Source organism: Bison bison, unplaced genomic scaffold (assembly GCF_000754665.1).
Source record: "Bison bison bison isolate TAMUID 2011002044 unplaced genomic scaffold, Bison_UMD1.0 scf7180017864118, whole genome shotgun sequence".
Lineage (NCBI taxonomy): Eukaryota > Metazoa > Chordata > Mammalia > Artiodactyla > Bovidae > Bison > Bison bison.
This window is the reverse complement of record NW_011494690.1, coordinates 5,452,031-5,470,579: the sequence shown is the minus strand read 5'-3', so window position 1 is coordinate 5,470,579 and position 18,549 is coordinate 5,452,031. Positions and strand designations below refer to the sequence as shown.

Below are 18,549 nucleotides of genomic sequence, written 5' to 3'. Positions count from 1 at the left end.
CGCATAGACGGCAGCCCACCAGGCTCCCCCATCCCTGGGATTCTCCAGGCAAGAACACTGGAGTGGGTTGCCATTTCCTTCTCCAGTGCATGAAAATGAAAGTGAAGTCGCTCAGTCGTGTCCAATGCCCGAGGCTAATTAAGTGGCAAAGCTGGATCTCCTCCCTAGGCATTCTGGCTCCAGAGTCATGTTCGCAAGGTGGTACTGCACTGCTCAGCACTCACTCAGGCTCCAGCCCAGAGGAGGAAGGACCTGACTGCTCATACCCTCTGGGTGTTGAATCGATTTGGTAAAAATCAAAAATTGGCATCAATTTACATAGACTCCCATTTTGCTTCTGTGAACACAGAGGTTTCTAAAGCTCATAGATTCAGAGCCCAGACGAAGGGCTCCAGGTGACTCCCAGGTAAACTGACTCTGGCCCTGACTGAGCCCTCACAGAGATTTCTCTGGCCATAAAATTCACTTGGGCCATTTATTAGTCCAGGACTGCTGGCTGAACCCTCACTGAAGACTTAATTTGCATCAGTAGAACAAAAGAACATTTTTTAGAAGTTGTTCTGAACCCATTATAAACTAACAGGAAATTGCAACAGTAGCAGAGAACCGTGTACTTTTCACCCAGGAAGTGGATTTTTAAAAACAAGTCACAGTTCTTGAATGGAATACAGATAATAGTAGTGCTATGCTTTAGATCCTTCTGAACAGTTAATAATCATTCTCTACATTTCTCATAGACAAGCAGCTGTTAACTGTTTTCAAATAGGAGGGCAGATACAAAGGCATCTGGAAGCCATAGTGCTTGGATCAGGAATTTTTGGCTTTACAAATAAGTTTAAAGTGCACTTTTCTTTCTCTTGGTTGTTAAGTTTAACCCTTCTATAAACCCTTCAGCAACTGTTTTAAGTCATGACATCACCTAGGAACCTCTGGTGAGGGGCCTTGCAGAAGATGAAACAGGAAGACCTGAGCTTCTTCATGTTAGAGTGAATCCCTGCCATGGGCAGGGCTGAGCAACGTAGATCACTAGACTTCAGTGACATCTGGGTTCTACACTAGTTTCACGACTCCTGGACCTTAAGTCCCTTAATTTATCTTTTCATTCTTTCCTAGGAATAGGAGCAGTAACCCATCCTCAATCCTTCCTTGCCTGGGTATTTTTCACGTCCTTTGAAAATCCTAAAAAAAACAAAAAAAGAAAGAGGCACTGTGGAGGAAACTGAAAGCTATGTCTCCATAGAGGCAGCATCAGACATGCCAGTAGAATCAGAGCAAACATGCTCTACTTCTGTCATCTCAGCCTGGAGGGAAGAACCAGGCACGGGCCCAGACCCTATTATACTGAACTGAATGTCATGGCTCAGGCCATACGGCAGCCTCAGCAGGTCAGCTGCTAGAAGAAGCCAATGTTCTGAAGACAGGCTGAGTCCCTTGGCATCTCAGTCATCCCTTGGAACCCTGAGCCCTTCCTTTGTCTAGAATGGTTCCTTTCGTGGAGGCCAAAGGGGAACAGCCAAGTCAGGCTGGGACCACACATTTGGAGGAGATAACAAAGGAAAAGCTTTTCATGTCTCTTGCCACTAGTCAGCCTTAGAAGCCTTGTGGTCCTCCTTGAAGAAAGGACACACAATTGTGTTCATTTCGGCCACAGCAACCTTCTGCTTTCTCTCTCTTTTCAATTGTAGATGATTCCTGTGTTTTGTATTTTCACAAAGCTAGTTCTCATCCTGATCTCTTAAGAAGTTGATGTGTTTTGTCGTCTGCCTGGTTAGCAGATAGTCTCTGCTTAGATTGGGGCTCATCCTCTCATTCGTTTCTTGTGTTATTTTCACTTTAAATGAAGATTGTTTCTGGAGTGGTTTAGCTTTAAAAATGTTACCCAATTTGAGTTAGGACGGACAGGCAAGATCTTGCAGGCAAGTTGTCACTGGAATTATGATCCCCAGAGCCATGGTTCTGATCAGAGGTTGAATTCTGGGATTCCTGATCAGATTTGCTTAGAATTTGGCAGAGACAGGTTAGATCCTGTTTTCTGTCCCTTCCTGCTCAATTCCTTTTAAGTGCTATTCCTTTTTGAATTATTAATATTTAACCAGAAGCATTACTGATGGAGATATTGTTATGCTTTGCTTTAAGAAAACCTAGGCTTAAAGGGAAAATCTTACATAAGAGCTGCTTTAATTTTCAGAAAACTTCTTTAAATAGCCAGCTTTCCTCATGCATGTAGAATATAATTAAAATAAACAAAACTGACCCAGCTTTTAGGAAGACATTGATTATAAAAGCAAGGCATTAATAAAGAACACAACAGGCTTCCATACCCCGCAGGGTGCCCTTTCCTGCCTTCTGCGGTGTCTGCTGCCACCTTTCTCTTCTATCAGAATCTAGCCCCAAGGAAAGATCTTATAAATGTATTCATACTGATTTCTGGCTTATGTTACTCTCTAGCTCTACATACTTTATACCTGGAAAAAAGGCTGTCAGCCAAAGAAAAGAATTTCCCGTTGCAGAGTCTCTAGCATCAGGCAGCCATTAGACAGGCTGGTTTTTATTTTATTTTTGCTTGTTGGGTAGTGGGGAGTCAAATAGACTTCCTTTTCTGCCTCTGTATGCCCTGCTCTTTAATCTCAGGAACAGCTCTGCTTTCCTTTTCTTGTACTAGAAGACTGTAAAATGAGGAGGAATTTCAGTGTGGGGGTAGGAGGACGGTGACAGAAATCACTTGTCTTGGCCTGTGTTGCCCATCCCTCCTGGATTAAAGAGCAGTTTGTTAATGATGCGAAGGTGTGAAAAGAGGCATCTGTTGCCATTAGTAAGAACCTGTTGGTTTTGGAGCACCTAGAAGTGCCCGCGGCTGTTGAGGCTTATGTACCAGTGCTGTCAGAGGAAAGTAGTAGACACAAGACTGGGTGTTTGTGGCAATGGTGGCAAAGCATTCAAGCCAAGGCACCTGTGCCATCACGGCTAAGTCAATCACATGTGCAGCCTTTGTCTATTTTTTCCTCTATCCGTTACATACTCATTGAGGACTTCCTTACATGCCAGGCTCTGTGCCTGATGCAAAGGATAAACAGGATGAGTACAATGTACTCTTTCTCAAGCAGTCCTGGTTTAGTAGGGAAAATGTGGAAATAAGTAACATTATGATGAGTGGTAAGTTCTGTGTTAGAAGTATTTACACAGTATCATATGATTAGTCATCCTGAGGGAAACAGAGGAGCCTGGGGAGAGAGGGATTTGGAGTATGGGAAGAATGGGAAAGTGGCAAAGGCCAGGGACATTTTGAGCTGGTAAGTAGACAATTTCCAGGAAGAGCTTTTGAGGGAGAACAGTGTGTGTAGAAGACACTACTTTAGGATCAAGGTTGGGAAGCATCTAAAGCTTAAACAGAGTGGCTAGCAAGAATCAGATTGTGGAGGACCTTGTACATCTTGGAAATGAATTTGGACTTTATTATATAGGCCTTCAGGAGCCATAAAATAGCTTTTAGACAAGGAATTAACATGATGCTATTTGTACTTTGAGAAGATTATTCTGGTGGCTTTGTGGAGACTCAACTAGAAGTCTAGAAGGGCAGAAACCAGTCCAGAGTGGATTCTAGAATGTTGAAAAGAGAGAATCAATAGGATGTACTGACAGGTTGAAAATGGGATGGTGGGGCAGGGAAGATGTAGGGTGACTCCCAGGTTTAAGGCTTCAGTGACCAAGTAGGATGTTGAAATACAAATAACAACAACAATTGTTGTAACAGTAATTTCAACAATAATAGTTGTAATTGTTGGATCTATACCAAGTACAAAAGATTTAGCTTTGTGCTTTGAGTAGATTATTTCATTGAATCATTGTAATGTTAGTGCTAAATTATCTTCATTTTAGGCATGAAAACTTGAGACTTGGAGAGGTAAAGTAGCACACCCAGGGTCACATTGCTGATAAGTGATAATGTATGAATCTGAACCCAAGCATTTGAAGCTCAGAGCCTGCCCTCTGTAGGGAATTTAACAAGAGTATAAGTCAAGGCACAGTACCTGAATTTCAGGCTTACACCTTCCAAGTTTAAGTTGCCTATATTTTATAAGCCAAAATATCTAGCAGGAGAGTTGCACAACTGGATCTGGAGCTGAGGAGTATGGTCTCTGCTGGGCACATGGAGTTGAGAATTCATCAGTTAACTGGTGGTAGTGAAGAAGGTGGGTGTGATGTGGGTGAATCTCCAAAGAGCCAGTTGGAGTCATGAAGAACCACATCTAAGGGTGGGCACGTTTGGACAAGTTTGGGAAGGTTGCTGAAATGGAGTAGCTAGAGAAGTGAGGAGTTAACTAGGAAATCCAGAGGTCCAGTTTCAAGATCTGATGGAGGGACCAACATGACTGAATATTTCAGGGAGATGAAAGAAGATTTAAAATGAGAATTGACTTGGATTTGACCATATGGTAGCTGATGGGCAAGAGTTGAAGTTAGACTGGGGGGGGGGATTAAAACTTTAATAAAAAGTAAGAAAAGGGAGACAGTGAGCTCAGACTTCTTATCATAGAAGTTTGACTGGAGAGGGGGTGAGAGACGGGGAGGTAACGGAGGCAGCCTTAGGATCAGGGGGACCCAGTTTGCGATGGAGTCACTTGAAATGCTGGTATGTGACAGGGAAAGGCCATGTGGAGCAGTGGGTGTTACACCAGGATGTTTAACTGAGCAGGCAGGAAAGTTAGAATCTGCCCTCCAACCCCAGAAGGAGCTCACAGACAGAAAAAGTGCTCCTACACTTCGAATGTACCTACCTTTTATTACATGAAGAAACTCAAGCCCCAAAAGTGAAGTGACCTGGTGCCTGGTCCCTTTCCGCCCCCGCTGCTGGTGTCCATGGGAGAAGCAGCCCTGATGCGCCTTCCAGTCCCAAGCTTCCAGTCCTCCAGACCGACTCTTCCCTGCTCCATCAGAAGGCACATCCTTCTAGATTCTGACATGTCTGCAGGGCTTCATCTGTGTTGGGGGTGGGGGGCGGTGTCAGAGAGCTGCTTTGCCATTTCCTCAGCGTGCCAGGGGGCAGTGTTGTAAGTTGTTAATTATAAAGTGTCATTAACATAACAGTACAGGGAGGAACCATCTCTCAAAGTCAGGGGGCTTTCAGACGGCTCTTCATGCCCCAGGGTCAGGGAAGACATTTATTCATACCTGGTGCATGGTCCCAAAGCCCTTGTGCAGAAGAGGAGTGGGTGGCTATGGGGTGGAATGTCAATTGAGAATTTCTTAAGTGAGAGAGCTAATGCTCTCCCGAGAGACTCTATCAGTCAAGAATCACTAAATGAGCCTGGATGTAAGAAGCTACCTACGCTGCTCAGAAGGACCCAGAGAACCCCTAACTCTGCTTAGAGGTCTTCTGAAATCCGTGTCATCATCCCTTCTTCTCATCTTCTTATACTCCAGAGGTTATGCTGTCAGCCTGGCTGCCATACCATTCTCGTTAAATACTGATGTTGAGCACCAATTAAAATCCATAGCCCTACACAGAATGAACTGCCTAGAATCTAGAAATGTGAGTGCTCTATAAACATAAACTTCTCTTTTGTAATTGACCTTCAATTACAACCCTCTGTGTGTTGGTAGACTCCAAGGAATAGCAATTAACTTTCTTCTCTTCGCTCTTTTTCAGTCTTCTTAAACCCATTGCTCCTTTTCCGTTTTGTCATGTGAGGCTGTCAAGCCATAGACATAACTCCTGTAACTCCGCGGGCCGTCTTTCTCATCGACTGCCATGTGGACAGTGCCCCCTGGAATTTCACAGACTGTGGAATGAATGGTACCCCTTATGCTGCAGCCTCGGGTCCACCCCTGTTCTCTCCTGCTGTTCACAGCACTCTCAAATAAAAGAATAAATGCTATTTGGGAACAGAACCCGGGGTGCCTGTCCTCCCTGGGTTTGCTGCTCTCGTTGTTGTTGTTTTGTTTAACAGTATTAAATAAATCTAAATCAGACAGAAATCCAAAATGCTAATCTTGCCCTGAGAGATTTACCAGAGCTCATGGTATTCAGGGCACACGATTAGTTCTTTTGTTTCTTGCTTCCTTTACACTTTATTCACAGTTGTGTCAATGTTGACAACTGTGAGACATGCTTGCCCCAAGGGACTGGGAAAACTCTTCCCCAAGCTCTGAAAAAATTAGGAGGACTTAATTAGGTCAAGGATGGGAGGCAAGAAAGGCCATCCAGAGGGGGAGAGGAGCAAAGACTTGGTGGCATTTAGGTAGCACCTGACACATTCCGGGGTCAGGTGGTAGAAACACAAGCAAAGAGGGAGAGAGGCTTGAGATAAGGCTGGAGAGGGAGCCAGGACTCAGATCAGGAAAAGCCTCATGGCAGAGATTTGGACTTTGTCCTAGGAGTAATAAGTTCCTGGAGGATTATGAAATTCTGTGATGGGATTTATATTCTGAAAACCTCATTTCACTTCATCTACAGAATGAATGGGAAACAAACAAGGGGTAGCCAGAAAGTAGGTAAAAAGGTCAGAAGAATGTGGTAGAAGGGAAGGGAAGGATCCCCAGGGCTTGAAAAAGCTGTGGACCATCATCTGTGTTTTAGCTTACTGAGGGATCCCATGACATAGAGCTAGAAACCATCCATTGTGTTGAGCTACCTGGAGGTCATCAGTGTTTTTAGAAAGGAACTATGGAGAGAGGAGCTAGAACAGAGGAAGGAGAAAGCAGAGTGGAGGGTGCAGAGATGATGACAATGAGAATGAGGAACCTTTTGTCAGTGTCCGTGAATGGAAGGAAAGAGGTAAGTTGCGGCTGGAGAAAGACCTGAGGTCATGGAGCTTTTTCACCTTCTTTTTTTTGAGATGAGAGCGGTTTGAGCAAATTTAAGTGCTGATGGATAGTTTTTATGCAATAAAAAATTATAGAATATGCCATAGAGAAAAACATAATCCATGTTTGTTTGTTTGTTTTTTCTGTTCCAGGGAAAACAGCAGGGATTGGATTTAAGGCACATGGAGAGGAGTTGGGGAGTGAAATCCTCTTAAAGCAAGAGAAAAGGAGGAAAACTAGAGGAAGAATCATATAGGTTGATATTCTTGGTAATAGGAAGGGGGAAGGAATAAGGATGTTCTTATCTTAAGGCTTTATTTTCTAGGTGAAGTAGCTTCCAGGTAGGAGGGAAGAATTTATAGAGTGAGGAGGGAGAAGAGATAAGGGCCTTGAGGAGAAAGGGGAAAGTTTAAACTTACTGATTCGGGATGTGGGCAAATCTAGTAGAAAAATAGTGGACTCCACAGTTTTATAACTATGACATTAGTACGTACCAAATTACCATAAACTGTGGTTGACTTAATTGCTCAGCTGCTCTGGAACAGGTGCAGAAGGCTGAGTTCATCCACAGTAGAAACTTTGTGAGAACCTCTGACACAGAAACAAAGGATGAGGGAGTTTAGAGTCCAGGCAAAAGTGTTGTTGAAGTGATTGACTACTGAATATCACATGTAAGATGGATAAAGTGTCAAGACTGGGGATGGATAATGGATGAGAAGAAAGTGGCCTCAAGGCTCTGATGAGAAGAAAGTGTTGTCATGGTGAAAGCAGTCAGATAAGCAAGCTAGAAGGACAAAAGTTTGGGATCAAAGCATGTAATGCTTGACTTCGTGATCTGGGGGATGAAGAATCTATAACTAATAGCAAGTCTGAGAGTGGAACCGTGGACCAGGACTACTAAAGTCTTTGAAATGTTTTTCTTAGAGAAAGTGACTGGAAAGTTATTAGCTAAAAGAAAGGAGGAGGGAAAGAACCTCAATAAGCAAAAATTTTTTTGTAAAAGGCTAGGAGCTCAAGGTCTCCAGATTGATTTGTGTGGGTCTTCCCAAGGTTTCCCAAAGGCACTGGGAAACTGGAAAGAAGCAACTCCCCTTTCAGATCCTGAGGTTGGGGGAGTATGAGTCTAAGCAGCTCCTGTTTGAGAAGGAGCATTTCCAGAAGAGAGCCAGGGATCTAAAATCAGCGTGGGTTTTTTTTTTTTTTTTAATTCTTTGGACTGGGGAGAAAATTAAGTAGGCCTGCTCTATTTCTGAATTCTCATTTCCTTTGAATTAATATAGTTTTATGGGAGATAGACTATAGATCAGTTTCTCTGTCTGGGATTCATTAATTCCAAATATGGCCACTATGCTTTAACCGTAAAAGAACCTGTATTAACCAACCTTATAAATTTCGAAGAAAAATTTAAGGTTAAGTACTTAAAGAACTTCCTTTCAGTATTTCTTTTATTTTGTGTCTGTTACACAATAAATCTCTCGGTTTTTGCTTGTCATAAACATCTTATCTCGCTTCATTTTTGAAGCACATTTTCACTGATTATAAGATTTTAGGCTGGAAACGTATTTTCCTTCAGCACTTAAAAATGTCATTCTGTGGTCTACTGGATTCCATCATTTCTATTGATAAGTCAGCTGTCAGTATTCTTGCTTCTTGAGAGTAAAATATCTTAGCTTTTAACATTTTTAAAATGTTTATTTTCAGCATCTTGACTATGATGGATATGCGTGTGTTTTTTCTTTGTGTTTATAAGTTCTCAGAACTCCTATAATAGGTGTCATATTGTCTTTCATCAACTTTGCGGCCATTATCTTGTCACATATTGATTCTATTCATTTTTCTCTCCTCACTCTCAGGGATTCCCGTATGTAACATCTTTTCACAAGATCTTATGTATCTCTTACTCATTGGTCTGTTTTTTCCAACTTTTTTGCTGTCTGTGTTTCTGTCTGATAATTTCTATTAATGCATCTCCAGTTCACTAATCTTTTCTTCAGCTGTAAGAAATATGTTGCTAAAGACATCTATCAGAAAGCTGTAATTCTGTGCTTTTTAGATGGAGAATTTCTGTTTAATAATTCTTTTTCAGTAGATTCTAGGGAGCTGGTGAAATTCTTCATCTTGTCATCTTTTTTTTTTTTTGGACAAAATAAACATAGCTTTTAAAACTATATCTGAGAATTCTAGTACCTGAGTCCTATTTTCTGTTGCCTTTTTTCTCTCTTAGTTCTTGAAATGTCTTGTCATTTCTTTTGGAATGAGCACTTTGTGTAAAAAAATATAGTCTCTGGGTGATTATCTTTTCTGTAAATAGCTAGAGGGAGAGGAATTTACATTCATCCAGTCCAGACTTAGTGAGTTTTTATAAGGCTTGATCAGTCTCTAAAGATCTATACTATAATTTTCAGAGGTCCAAATGAAAGGCTTTGAATATTTCTAGGACCCCTGTCCCCCCGCCTTGTTGGTGGGTCCTAAATTGAGACTGCCAAAAATCTGGCATTTCATTATAACTACATTCACACCTTTATATAATTTAAGAACTAGCAAACCCCATAATGTGAACTCAACTGCTGAGTGTGGGGCTCATTTCCTTGTACTTCCCTTTTCTCCTAAATCCTGTCATTTCAAACCCTGGCTATCTTGGCAACTCTGAACTCCTTTAAAGAGCTTTTATCTTTATATTTAAGCTTAAAATCAGGAGTGTAAGGGGAACCCCATGTAAGAAAATCCAAGCTGTACTTACTCAAGTACCCCTGCTCTCTCACTGAAAGGAATGACCTCATGTAAGTAGGTACTTTACTATAAACGTACACATTAGAAATGTGGTTCCCCCCTCCTCCTTGGAGGCGTCTGTGCCTGTGAAGCTGTACCTTATCTTCTACTGCTAAACCGCTTCAGTCGTGTCCGACTTTGTGCGACCCCGTAGATGGAGCCCACCAGGCTCTCCCATCCCTGGGATTCTCCAGGCAAGAACACTGGAGTGGGTTGCCATTTCCTTCTCTAATGCATGAAAGTGAAAAGTGAAAGTGAAGTCTCTCAGTTGTGTCCGACTCTTCGCGACCCCATGGACTGCAGCCCACCAGGCTCCTCCGTCCATGGGTTTTCCAGGCAAGAGTACTGGAGTGGGGTGCCATTGCCTTCTCCAATACCTCTATTATTGTTATGATGATGTACATAAGACAGTTTTAGGTAGTTATACAAAATTAAAGAGTAAACACTTTTTCCTTTTGCCCCATAAGATGTAACAATAATAGTCATGATAATATTCACTAAAATTTACTAGAGATTTACTATGGACCAGATTCTGTGTTAGTTGTTTTGTATAGATTATCTCAGAAGAACCTGTGAGGTAGTAAAGGTAATTATTCATATTTTACACTTGAAGAAACTGAGGCTTAAAGAGGTTAAGTCTCCTTAAATAAGGTCTCAGAGCCAGGAAGTAAATGGCACAAGCAAGTTTAAACTCAGATCTTTCTGGGACTTCTTTGGTGGTTCAGTGGCTAAGACTCCGAATTTGCAATGCAGGGGGCCCAGTGTTTGATCCCTGGTCAGGGAACGAAATCCTACACACCACAACTACTTGTTCATGTGCTGCAGCTGGAAGATGCTGCATGCTGCAGCAAAGACTGAAGATCCCACATGGTGAAACAAAGACCCTGCGCAGCCAAGTAAATAAACTCTAAAAAAAGTAAAACAAAACTCAGATCTTTCTAACCTCAAAGTCTATGTTCTTTACCAACATCTCATCCTGCCTCATGTCTTGCCTTCCACATAATTGGTTTGATAGTCTCACTAGCCCTGGAACCCTGAGATTAAATATTTCCTTAAATAAGGTGAGAACAAAGTAGTCTAAATGGTTTATATACAAATAAATCTCCTTGTTGGTCCATTTTTCTCAGGTATTTCCAAATTCTTTCCTTCCCTACTCAGCTTTGCTTTGATGTGTATTTCACATTAAATATTTCCATTTATAATTTCTATGGCAAATCTGAAAGTAGTTTTTTAAATACAGCTTTAGGCAGGGACAGGAAGTAATTAGCAGTGGGGTTTTATTTTTGGAAGATGAGATTGGTGGAGAACGGGGTATAGCGAGAAATTGCTTTCTGCAGTGTCAGTTGAATGAGTTATAGGAAATGATGGCTCAGCCAGCAGCTCGGTGCTTGCCAGTGAGTCAGCAGTGATTCCATCCTCATCTCAATGCTGGAATTACAGCTGTAAAAGACACTCTTCCTGGTGAGTGCCCCTCCCTGCCTTGCTGTCTGGGGCATGGAAGCTCTGCCCACATGATGGGAACTGTTCAGTTACCTGTCCCAGTGGACAAAGATTCACAGAATTATCTTGTGTTCAGGCAAATGTTTCTATGTTTCTTTAGGATTCATTAGTGTTTCTCATTTTTCCATCTGATACCCAGCAGAAACATCCAGTGTGGTATTGATGTCCTAGCAGAACTTAATTCCTAGGGCAACAGTTCATATTTTTATATTTTTATATGTCCAGGGTCTCTTTTTTTTTTTTGGAGTATAGTTGATTTATAGTGTTGTGTTAGTTTCAGGTATACAGCAAAGTGTTTCAGTTATAGACACACACATATATATATTCCTTTTCAGACTATTTTCCCTCATAGGTTATTACAAAATATTGAGTATAATTTCCTGTGCTATATAGTAAGTTCTTATTGCTTATCTGTTTTATCTATTTCATATATATTAGTGTGTGTATGTTAATCCCAAACTCTTAACTTATCCCTACCCTCCTTTCCCTTTTGGTAACCATAAGTTTGTTTTCTCTGTCTGTGGGTCTATTTCTGTTTTCTAAATAAGTTCGTTTGTATCATTTTTACATATTCCGCATATAAGCAATATCATACTTGTTTTTCTCTATGGCTTACTTCACTTAGTATGTAATCTCTAGGTCCATTCATTTTGCTGCAAATGGCATTGTTTCGTTTTTATAGCTGAGTACACACAGTGCCCCAGGTGGCACAGTGGGAAAGAATCTGCCAGTGCAGCAGGAGACGTAGGAGATGTGCATTTGATCCCTGGGTTGGAAGGACCTCCTGGAGGTAGAAATGGCAGCCCACTGTCGTGTTCTTGCCTGGAAAATCCCATGGATAGAGGACCTTGGCAGGCTACAGTCCAAGGGGTCACAAAGAATCAGACATGACTGAGCACACACGCACGCATGTATATATAAATGTATATTGTTGTTCAGTCACACAGTCGTGTCCAACTCTTTGTAACCCCATGGACTGCAGCATGCCAGGCTTCCCTGTCCTTCACTATCTCCCATAGTTTGTTCAAACTCTTGTCCATTGAGTCAGTGATACTATCTAACTATCTCATCCTCTGCTGTCCTCTTCTCCTTTTGCCTTCAGTCTTTCCCAGCATCAGGGTCGTTTCCAGTGAATCAGCTCTTCTCATCAGGTGGCCAAAGTATTGGAGCTTCAGCTTTAGCATCAGTCCTTAAAATGAATATTCAGGGTTGATTTCCTTTAGGATTGACTGATTTGATCTCCTTGCAGCCCAAGGGACTCTCAAGAGTCTTCCCTAGCACTACAGTTCCAAAACATCAATTCTTGAGTTCTCAGCCTTTATGGTCCAACTCGCACATCCTTAATGACTACTGGAAAAACCATAGCTTTGACTATATGGACCTTTGTTGACAAAGTGATGTCTCTGCTTTTTAATACTCTGTCTATATTTGTCATAGGTTTCCTTCCAAGGAACAAATAAATGTTTTAATTTCATGGCTACAATCATTGTCTGCAGTGATTTTGGAGCATGTCTTCTTTAGAGTCTTTAAAATTGACAAAATACTGTGGAAAAGCAAGATAGGGAGATGCCACTTAAGGAGAAGTAGTAATTGAAAGAGGTTCTCTTCTGTGAAGATTGAAAAATATATGCATGTGGCAAGAAAACTAGAACCAGATCATCATAGTTGTTGGGTTGGGATGGTAGGATTATTAGTGATTGCTTTTTACTTTCTTTTCTATGTTTGATAAATAGGCTCAAGTTGTAAAATTTATTCTAAAAACAACTTTAGCATTTTAAACCTTTGGGAAAACAAGTGACCAAATAGCTTTAATATTTTAGGATGCATTTTTCCCAGACTCTGCCCATGTTGTTAAGGTCAATTTGGTCATATGCATGGTGTCCTACAGGAGAAGAGAGAGGAGGATTAACTTTGCTCAGAATCTGTAGGTGTCAGGCACTTAGTTCTTTTTCACCCAATGGAGAAGGTAGTATTATTCACATCTTATAAATAAGCTAATGCTAAGAGAGATTGAAGAACCTTTCCCAGGTTGATAAGCCAGTAGGTGGTGGAGTTCCATTCAAACCCAAATCCCATCACGACCAAGTTCTACAGTCTTTCAACTCAAGTACAAGATGATGATGCTGCAGGTTCCATTCCACCAGACTATTTTCCGGACATTTTAAATGTGTTAACTTACTACTGGACTAGTTGTACATTGAGTAAAATTGTATTGCAATATTCTTCTCTCCTTTTGTAAAACGAGGATTCCAAATGTTGCACATATATACATGGCTTCTACTTCGGTTAAAAAGATAAATATTGAAAGTGTTACAAAGAATGCATGTGTGTGCATCTGTGTTTTTGACATTAAGAAGATGAAGCAAAAAAAAATTAAAGGGATTTCCCTGGCAGTCCAGTTGTTAAGACTCTAGCCGGGGTGTGGATTCAATCCCTGGTTGGGGAACTAAGATCCCGCATGCTGTGTGGCACAGCAAAAAAAAAGAAGATGATGATGAAAGAGGTATATAGTAAGTATTAGTTGAGTGGTTGAACTCCCCAAGAATTTGAAGTGATTCTTATGATCCCTGCTAAAGTTTTTAGATATAAAAGACTGAGCCTAACAGTATAATAGCAGTAAGTGACAGTTTTGGTCAAGGAAGGGGTGATACTGTTACGAAGCAGAGCTTTTACCATTTCACAAAAATATCCATTGTCCCAGCAGGGCCTTAGTTTATTTTTGTAATTAATTAATAATATTTAAAGATTTTAAAAAATTACAGCTAATAATGTACAAAAAATGCTATAAGCTTTGTTCGTATACTGACATGCAATACACTGCATATATATAACTGTACAACTTGATAAAATTTAGCATAAACCTACACCTATGAAATAGCACTTCAGTAAAGGTAATGAGTATATTCATTACCCCCCAAAGATTATTTTTGTAATGCTCTATTCTCTAAGGAGAAAAACCCATTTAATTTCATTATCTAATTTGATGAAAAACATCTGGATAGAGACTCAGGTGATGTCAGTCTGGACTCTCTGATCTTGCCCTAAATAGTTCCATGAAATTCAGTGAGTCCCTTAATTTTTCAGGCCTTAGTTTTCTTATCTGAAAAATGAGGGGGTTGGACTAGGTGGTCCCTAAGGCCCCATATGGCTCTAAAGCTTAATAAAGCTAAGAGGACAGGCATACTTAGGGTATTGGTTTGTGTCCAAATGCTTTCATGTAAAAATATAGACTTCCCCAGTGGCCTGGTGTCAGCTGTGCTGGTCATCCCTGCTCTGCTTTGCCTGATTGATTGATCGTGAAATCATTTCATTTCTTTTCATTCTCTTTCACCCTGATTCAAGGTCACTCATGTCATTGCTTTCATGCTGTTCTTTCTAAGCTTAGGGAACTGTTCTACTTAAGAATTTAGGGGGTAGCTTGAATAATGCTGGGAATTTGGCAGTGCCTTTAGGGGCTGAGAGGGGCTACAGGCCCATCAGCTCCTTGGATACTCTCGAGGCAGCTTGGGCATTTTGGGGGGATGGGGAGGGCAGAGACAAGCTGTACTGGATTTATTTCAGGGATGGGGGAAGGGAGGCAGATTGGCATTTAATTAAAATTCTAATCCCAACTTTGCCCATCTTCTTGCCAAGTCAGCAGCCAGCATTTCTGTTTGTGGTTCTGGTGATTTTGCTGTGATGACATACGTAGTTACCTCAAAAACTCTTGCAAATGGGCCTAAAAATTCAGTATGCTCACCAGATGCTTTAATCAAACTTGGCAGAATGCCGCCTTTGGCCTGTGTTTTCAGAGGTGTCTCCTCCACCACTGCCATCTTTCTGATGGGAGGGGGACGCTGGAGAGAGCTCATGACGGAAACTGAACTGATTACAAATGGCAAAGCTCTTTGATCACAGCAGAGATCTTTCCACACTCCTTCTGTTTTCCAGGTAGCTAAGTGGACTCTCTGAGGAGGGGCTGCTCTGCCTTCACGTTGGCCCAACCATGAGGTTCTTCCTGCTCTGTGCCTACATGCTGCTGCTACTGATTTCCCAGTTGAGGGCGGTCAGCTTTCCTGAAGATGATGAACCCCTTAATACTGTTGACTATCACTGTAAGTAATCTAAAGAATACTCTTTTCTAAGAAGGAAGGGTTGTTTTGGTTTTAATTTTCTAAGCATATTCATTTTTAGAAAGAGGATTTTATGTCTTTAAAATGTTTTACATCCTCATTTATCCATAATCATTTCCTAGTGTCTGAAGAAAATGGGACAATTTAGTTAGGCACTTTTCTAAAGCAACCTATATATAGGTTATATGTTTTCAGTTAAAAAGAAAAAGACCATTTGGTGATACTCACCATCTCTTATTCATTCATATTCAAGACCTTAAGAAAAGAATTTAGTTAAAACCCTTCTACAACTAGTATATACAGCTAATCAATGCTGTATATCGATTCTTCAGCTCCGTAATCCTGACTGATGGTTTAGCCCGTTTTTACTTGCAGATTCAAGGCAATATCCGGTTTTTAGAGGACGTCCTTCAGGCAATGAATCACAGCACAGGCTGGACTTTCAGCTGATGTTGAAAATTCGAGACACACTTTATATTGCTGGCAGGTAATTTTCCCCTCGTTGGTTTATTAGATTAAAATTCTTTTCTCTTGTGGTGCTTGCATTAATGTGTCTAGTTCATGAAAAACTAATATGTGATTGTGATCAAAAATTGCAAGTAGCCAAAAATACTCACTTGAGAAGAGTCAGCGTTGTGTACCAGGAACAAAATACAGCAAAAGCCTTCAGCAGTCCTGTTTTATTAGTGCAGTCAAGAAATCAGACACCATTCTTTATTCCTAAAGCAGCAGGAGAAAAAAAAATTTTTTTTCTTTAGTCTTTTTTTAACTTGGAATTATTCAAGTAAATATTGAAAGTATGTCTATGCTAATACTGAGTAGTCATTTGACCCATGCCTGAAGAAAAGGACTTTCTTCATTCCCTAACCACAGTGATATATAAAAGCATCTCACTAATGAAAAAGTACTCTTTGTTGACTTTGTTGGAGACAGAGAAAATCCAAATGATCTCTAAAACACAATAAAAGCAGCTCTGTAAAAATAAAATAAGAAGCAGCTTAACATTTTTATGTATTAACATGATATGACTTACTGCCTTGTTTCCAACAGGGATCAAGTTTATACAGTAAACTTAAATGAAATCCCCAAAACAGAAGTAATACCAAACAAGGTGAGCAACTGTAGTTGGCAAATTTATTTGCATTCCCTTAGAACTTGGGTAATGTCCCTCTCCCCTCAATATTTAAAATATTGAACTTTGGTTTTGCTCGATTGATACAGAAACTGACATGGCGGTCAAGACAACAGGATCGAGAAAACTGTGCTATGAAAGGCAAGCATAAAGTAAGTAAAAGAAATATATGATCACTAGATTGAGTCTGTATGGTGGCTTGAGCCCACGATGTAGGCACATGGAATGTCTAATGGTAGTGTCGTTGTTACTTTCTTTAGGATGAATGCCACAACTTTATTAAAGTATTTGTTCCAAGAAACGATGAGATGGTTTTTGTTTGTGGCACCAATGCGTTTAATCCCATGTGTAGATACTATAAGGTAAGTATATTTTATACAATGTGCTGTTTTTAATCAATTCTTCTTCCTCTACTGGTATGGTGTTAGAGTCGAATCCTTTCTTCTATAAATCTAGTAATGTGTCTTATCTCTAACACTATGAAAGAATAAAGACAGAATTTTTCCCATAGAATTTCAGTACAAATAAAGCAGTATTGCCTTCAAACATGTACATTGAACAGATGTGACACCAGCTATTTATTTTTCTTTTGTAGCTGAATACCTTAGAGTATGATGGAGAAGAAATTAGTGGCCTGGCAAGATGCCCATTTGATGCCAGACAAACTAATGTTGCCCTTTTTGCTGGTAAGATTCTTTAGTGTAATGAATATAAATGATTAATGACATTGAAGATGCAAGAGGAATTTAAAGGAAGGAAAAAAGCTCATAACTAGAATAGCTACCTTGACATGAGTGTTTCAAAGACTAAAAGCTATGAACAGATTTTCAAAAAAGAGGAATTATAAGTGAGCATATTATAAGTATTCGGACACTCGGCTCTGTTGTTAGGCCAGTGACCCTGAATAAGCTGAAAGTGAAAGTGTTAGTCGCTCGGTCATGTCCGACTTTTTGCTACCCCATGGACTGTAGCCTGCCAGGCTCCTCTGTCCGTGGAATTCTCCAGACAAGAATACTGGAGCCGTTCCCTTTTCCAGGGGAATCTTCCCAACCCAGGGATCGAGTCTGGATCTCCTGCATTGCAGGCACATTCTTTAACCATCTGAGCCACCAGGGAAGCCTTTTTTGAATAAGTTGCTTACCTTCTTGGTGCTCCAAGTTCTCATCTATAAACTTAGATAATACAGGTCAACCTGTCACAAGTTGATTATGAGCATCAGGTTTTAGATTTATTTGTATATATAGCAATGATGTCAGTGAAAACACTCCAAAGGATATAACAGACTACATGGGAAAACATGGGCTTCCCAGGTGGCGCTGGTAGTAAAGAACCAGCCGGCCAGTGCAAGAGACATAGATGTGGATTCGATCCCTGGGTTGAGAAGATCCCCTGAGGAAAGCATGGCAACCCATTCCAGGATTCTTGCCTGGAGAATCCCATGGACAGAGAAGCCTGGCAGGCTGCAGTTCATAAGATTGCAAAGAGCTGGACACAACTGAAATGACTTAGCACACACATATGATAATACACTTATTTTAACTGTGGCTATTTTTATTTAAATTATAACCTTGGTTTCAGATGGGAAGCTGTATTCTGCCACAGTGGCTGACTTCTTGGCCAGTGATGCTGTTATTTATCGAAGCATGGGTGATGGATCTGCTCTTCGTACAATAAAATATGATTCCAAATGGATCAAAGGTACCTTTGAAGAGCAGTATTGCCAGGGGTCGCAGGATGGGTACATGGGAACAGGAGCCCTGGCATTGGAAAGTTCAGTGCATGACTTTATATTGTTAATTTAGAGCCCAGTACAAGCTGCCTTGGTTGGCTGCATTAGTGGGAAATGAGGAGACCAGTAGCTATGTCTAAAAAGTAGATTTCTATCTTAGGTGACCTCAAAAAAAAAAAAAATCACCATTCTGTATACCATTTGCCTAACTAAATGCGCGCACTACTCCTTGCCCACTTCCTTCTAATTATCCTGGAAAGTTTAACCCTGGGAACTGTTAGTTCATATCTTCAGAGTTATTTTGTTCTTTGGAGTCTAGAAATCAAGATTTTTAATTTTCAACATAAAAAGTTTCCTTTACTAGCTAAATAGGTTAATGAATAAATCTGTTGAAACAAAGACCTTTGCTGAAGTTCAGTTCCCTGTAGGCTTTTTCTAGTCCATTAGCTAACATTAAAGACTCTGGGTTCCCTAAAGCTTCAACATACCCATAATGGGACTCC

At 40.6% G+C, this 18,549-nt stretch overlaps 1 protein-coding gene across 8 annotated transcripts in view; it reads left to right on the top strand.

The window, feature by feature from the left end:
* Positions 1–18,549, top strand: part of SEMA6D (sema domain, transmembrane domain (TM), and cytoplasmic domain, (semaphorin) 6D) — a 58,049-nt gene that overhangs the window by 27,833 nt on the left and 11,667 nt on the right. For all 8 annotated transcript variants that reach the window (XM_010839549.1, XM_010839551.1, XM_010839554.1 and 5 more), the window contains exons 2-8: positions 15,004–15,167; positions 15,561–15,672; positions 16,236–16,296; positions 16,407–16,469; positions 16,578–16,679; positions 16,913–17,003; positions 17,896–18,015. In XM_010839549.1, coding sequence (XP_010837851.1) covers positions 15,059–15,167; positions 15,561–15,672; positions 16,236–16,296; positions 16,407–16,469; positions 16,578–16,679; positions 16,913–17,003; positions 17,896–18,015 — 658 coding nt within the window. In that variant the 5' untranslated portion in view covers positions 15,004–15,058. The remainder of the gene's footprint in view (positions 1–15,003; positions 15,168–15,560; positions 15,673–16,235; positions 16,297–16,406; positions 16,470–16,577; positions 16,680–16,912; positions 17,004–17,895; positions 18,016–18,549) is intronic.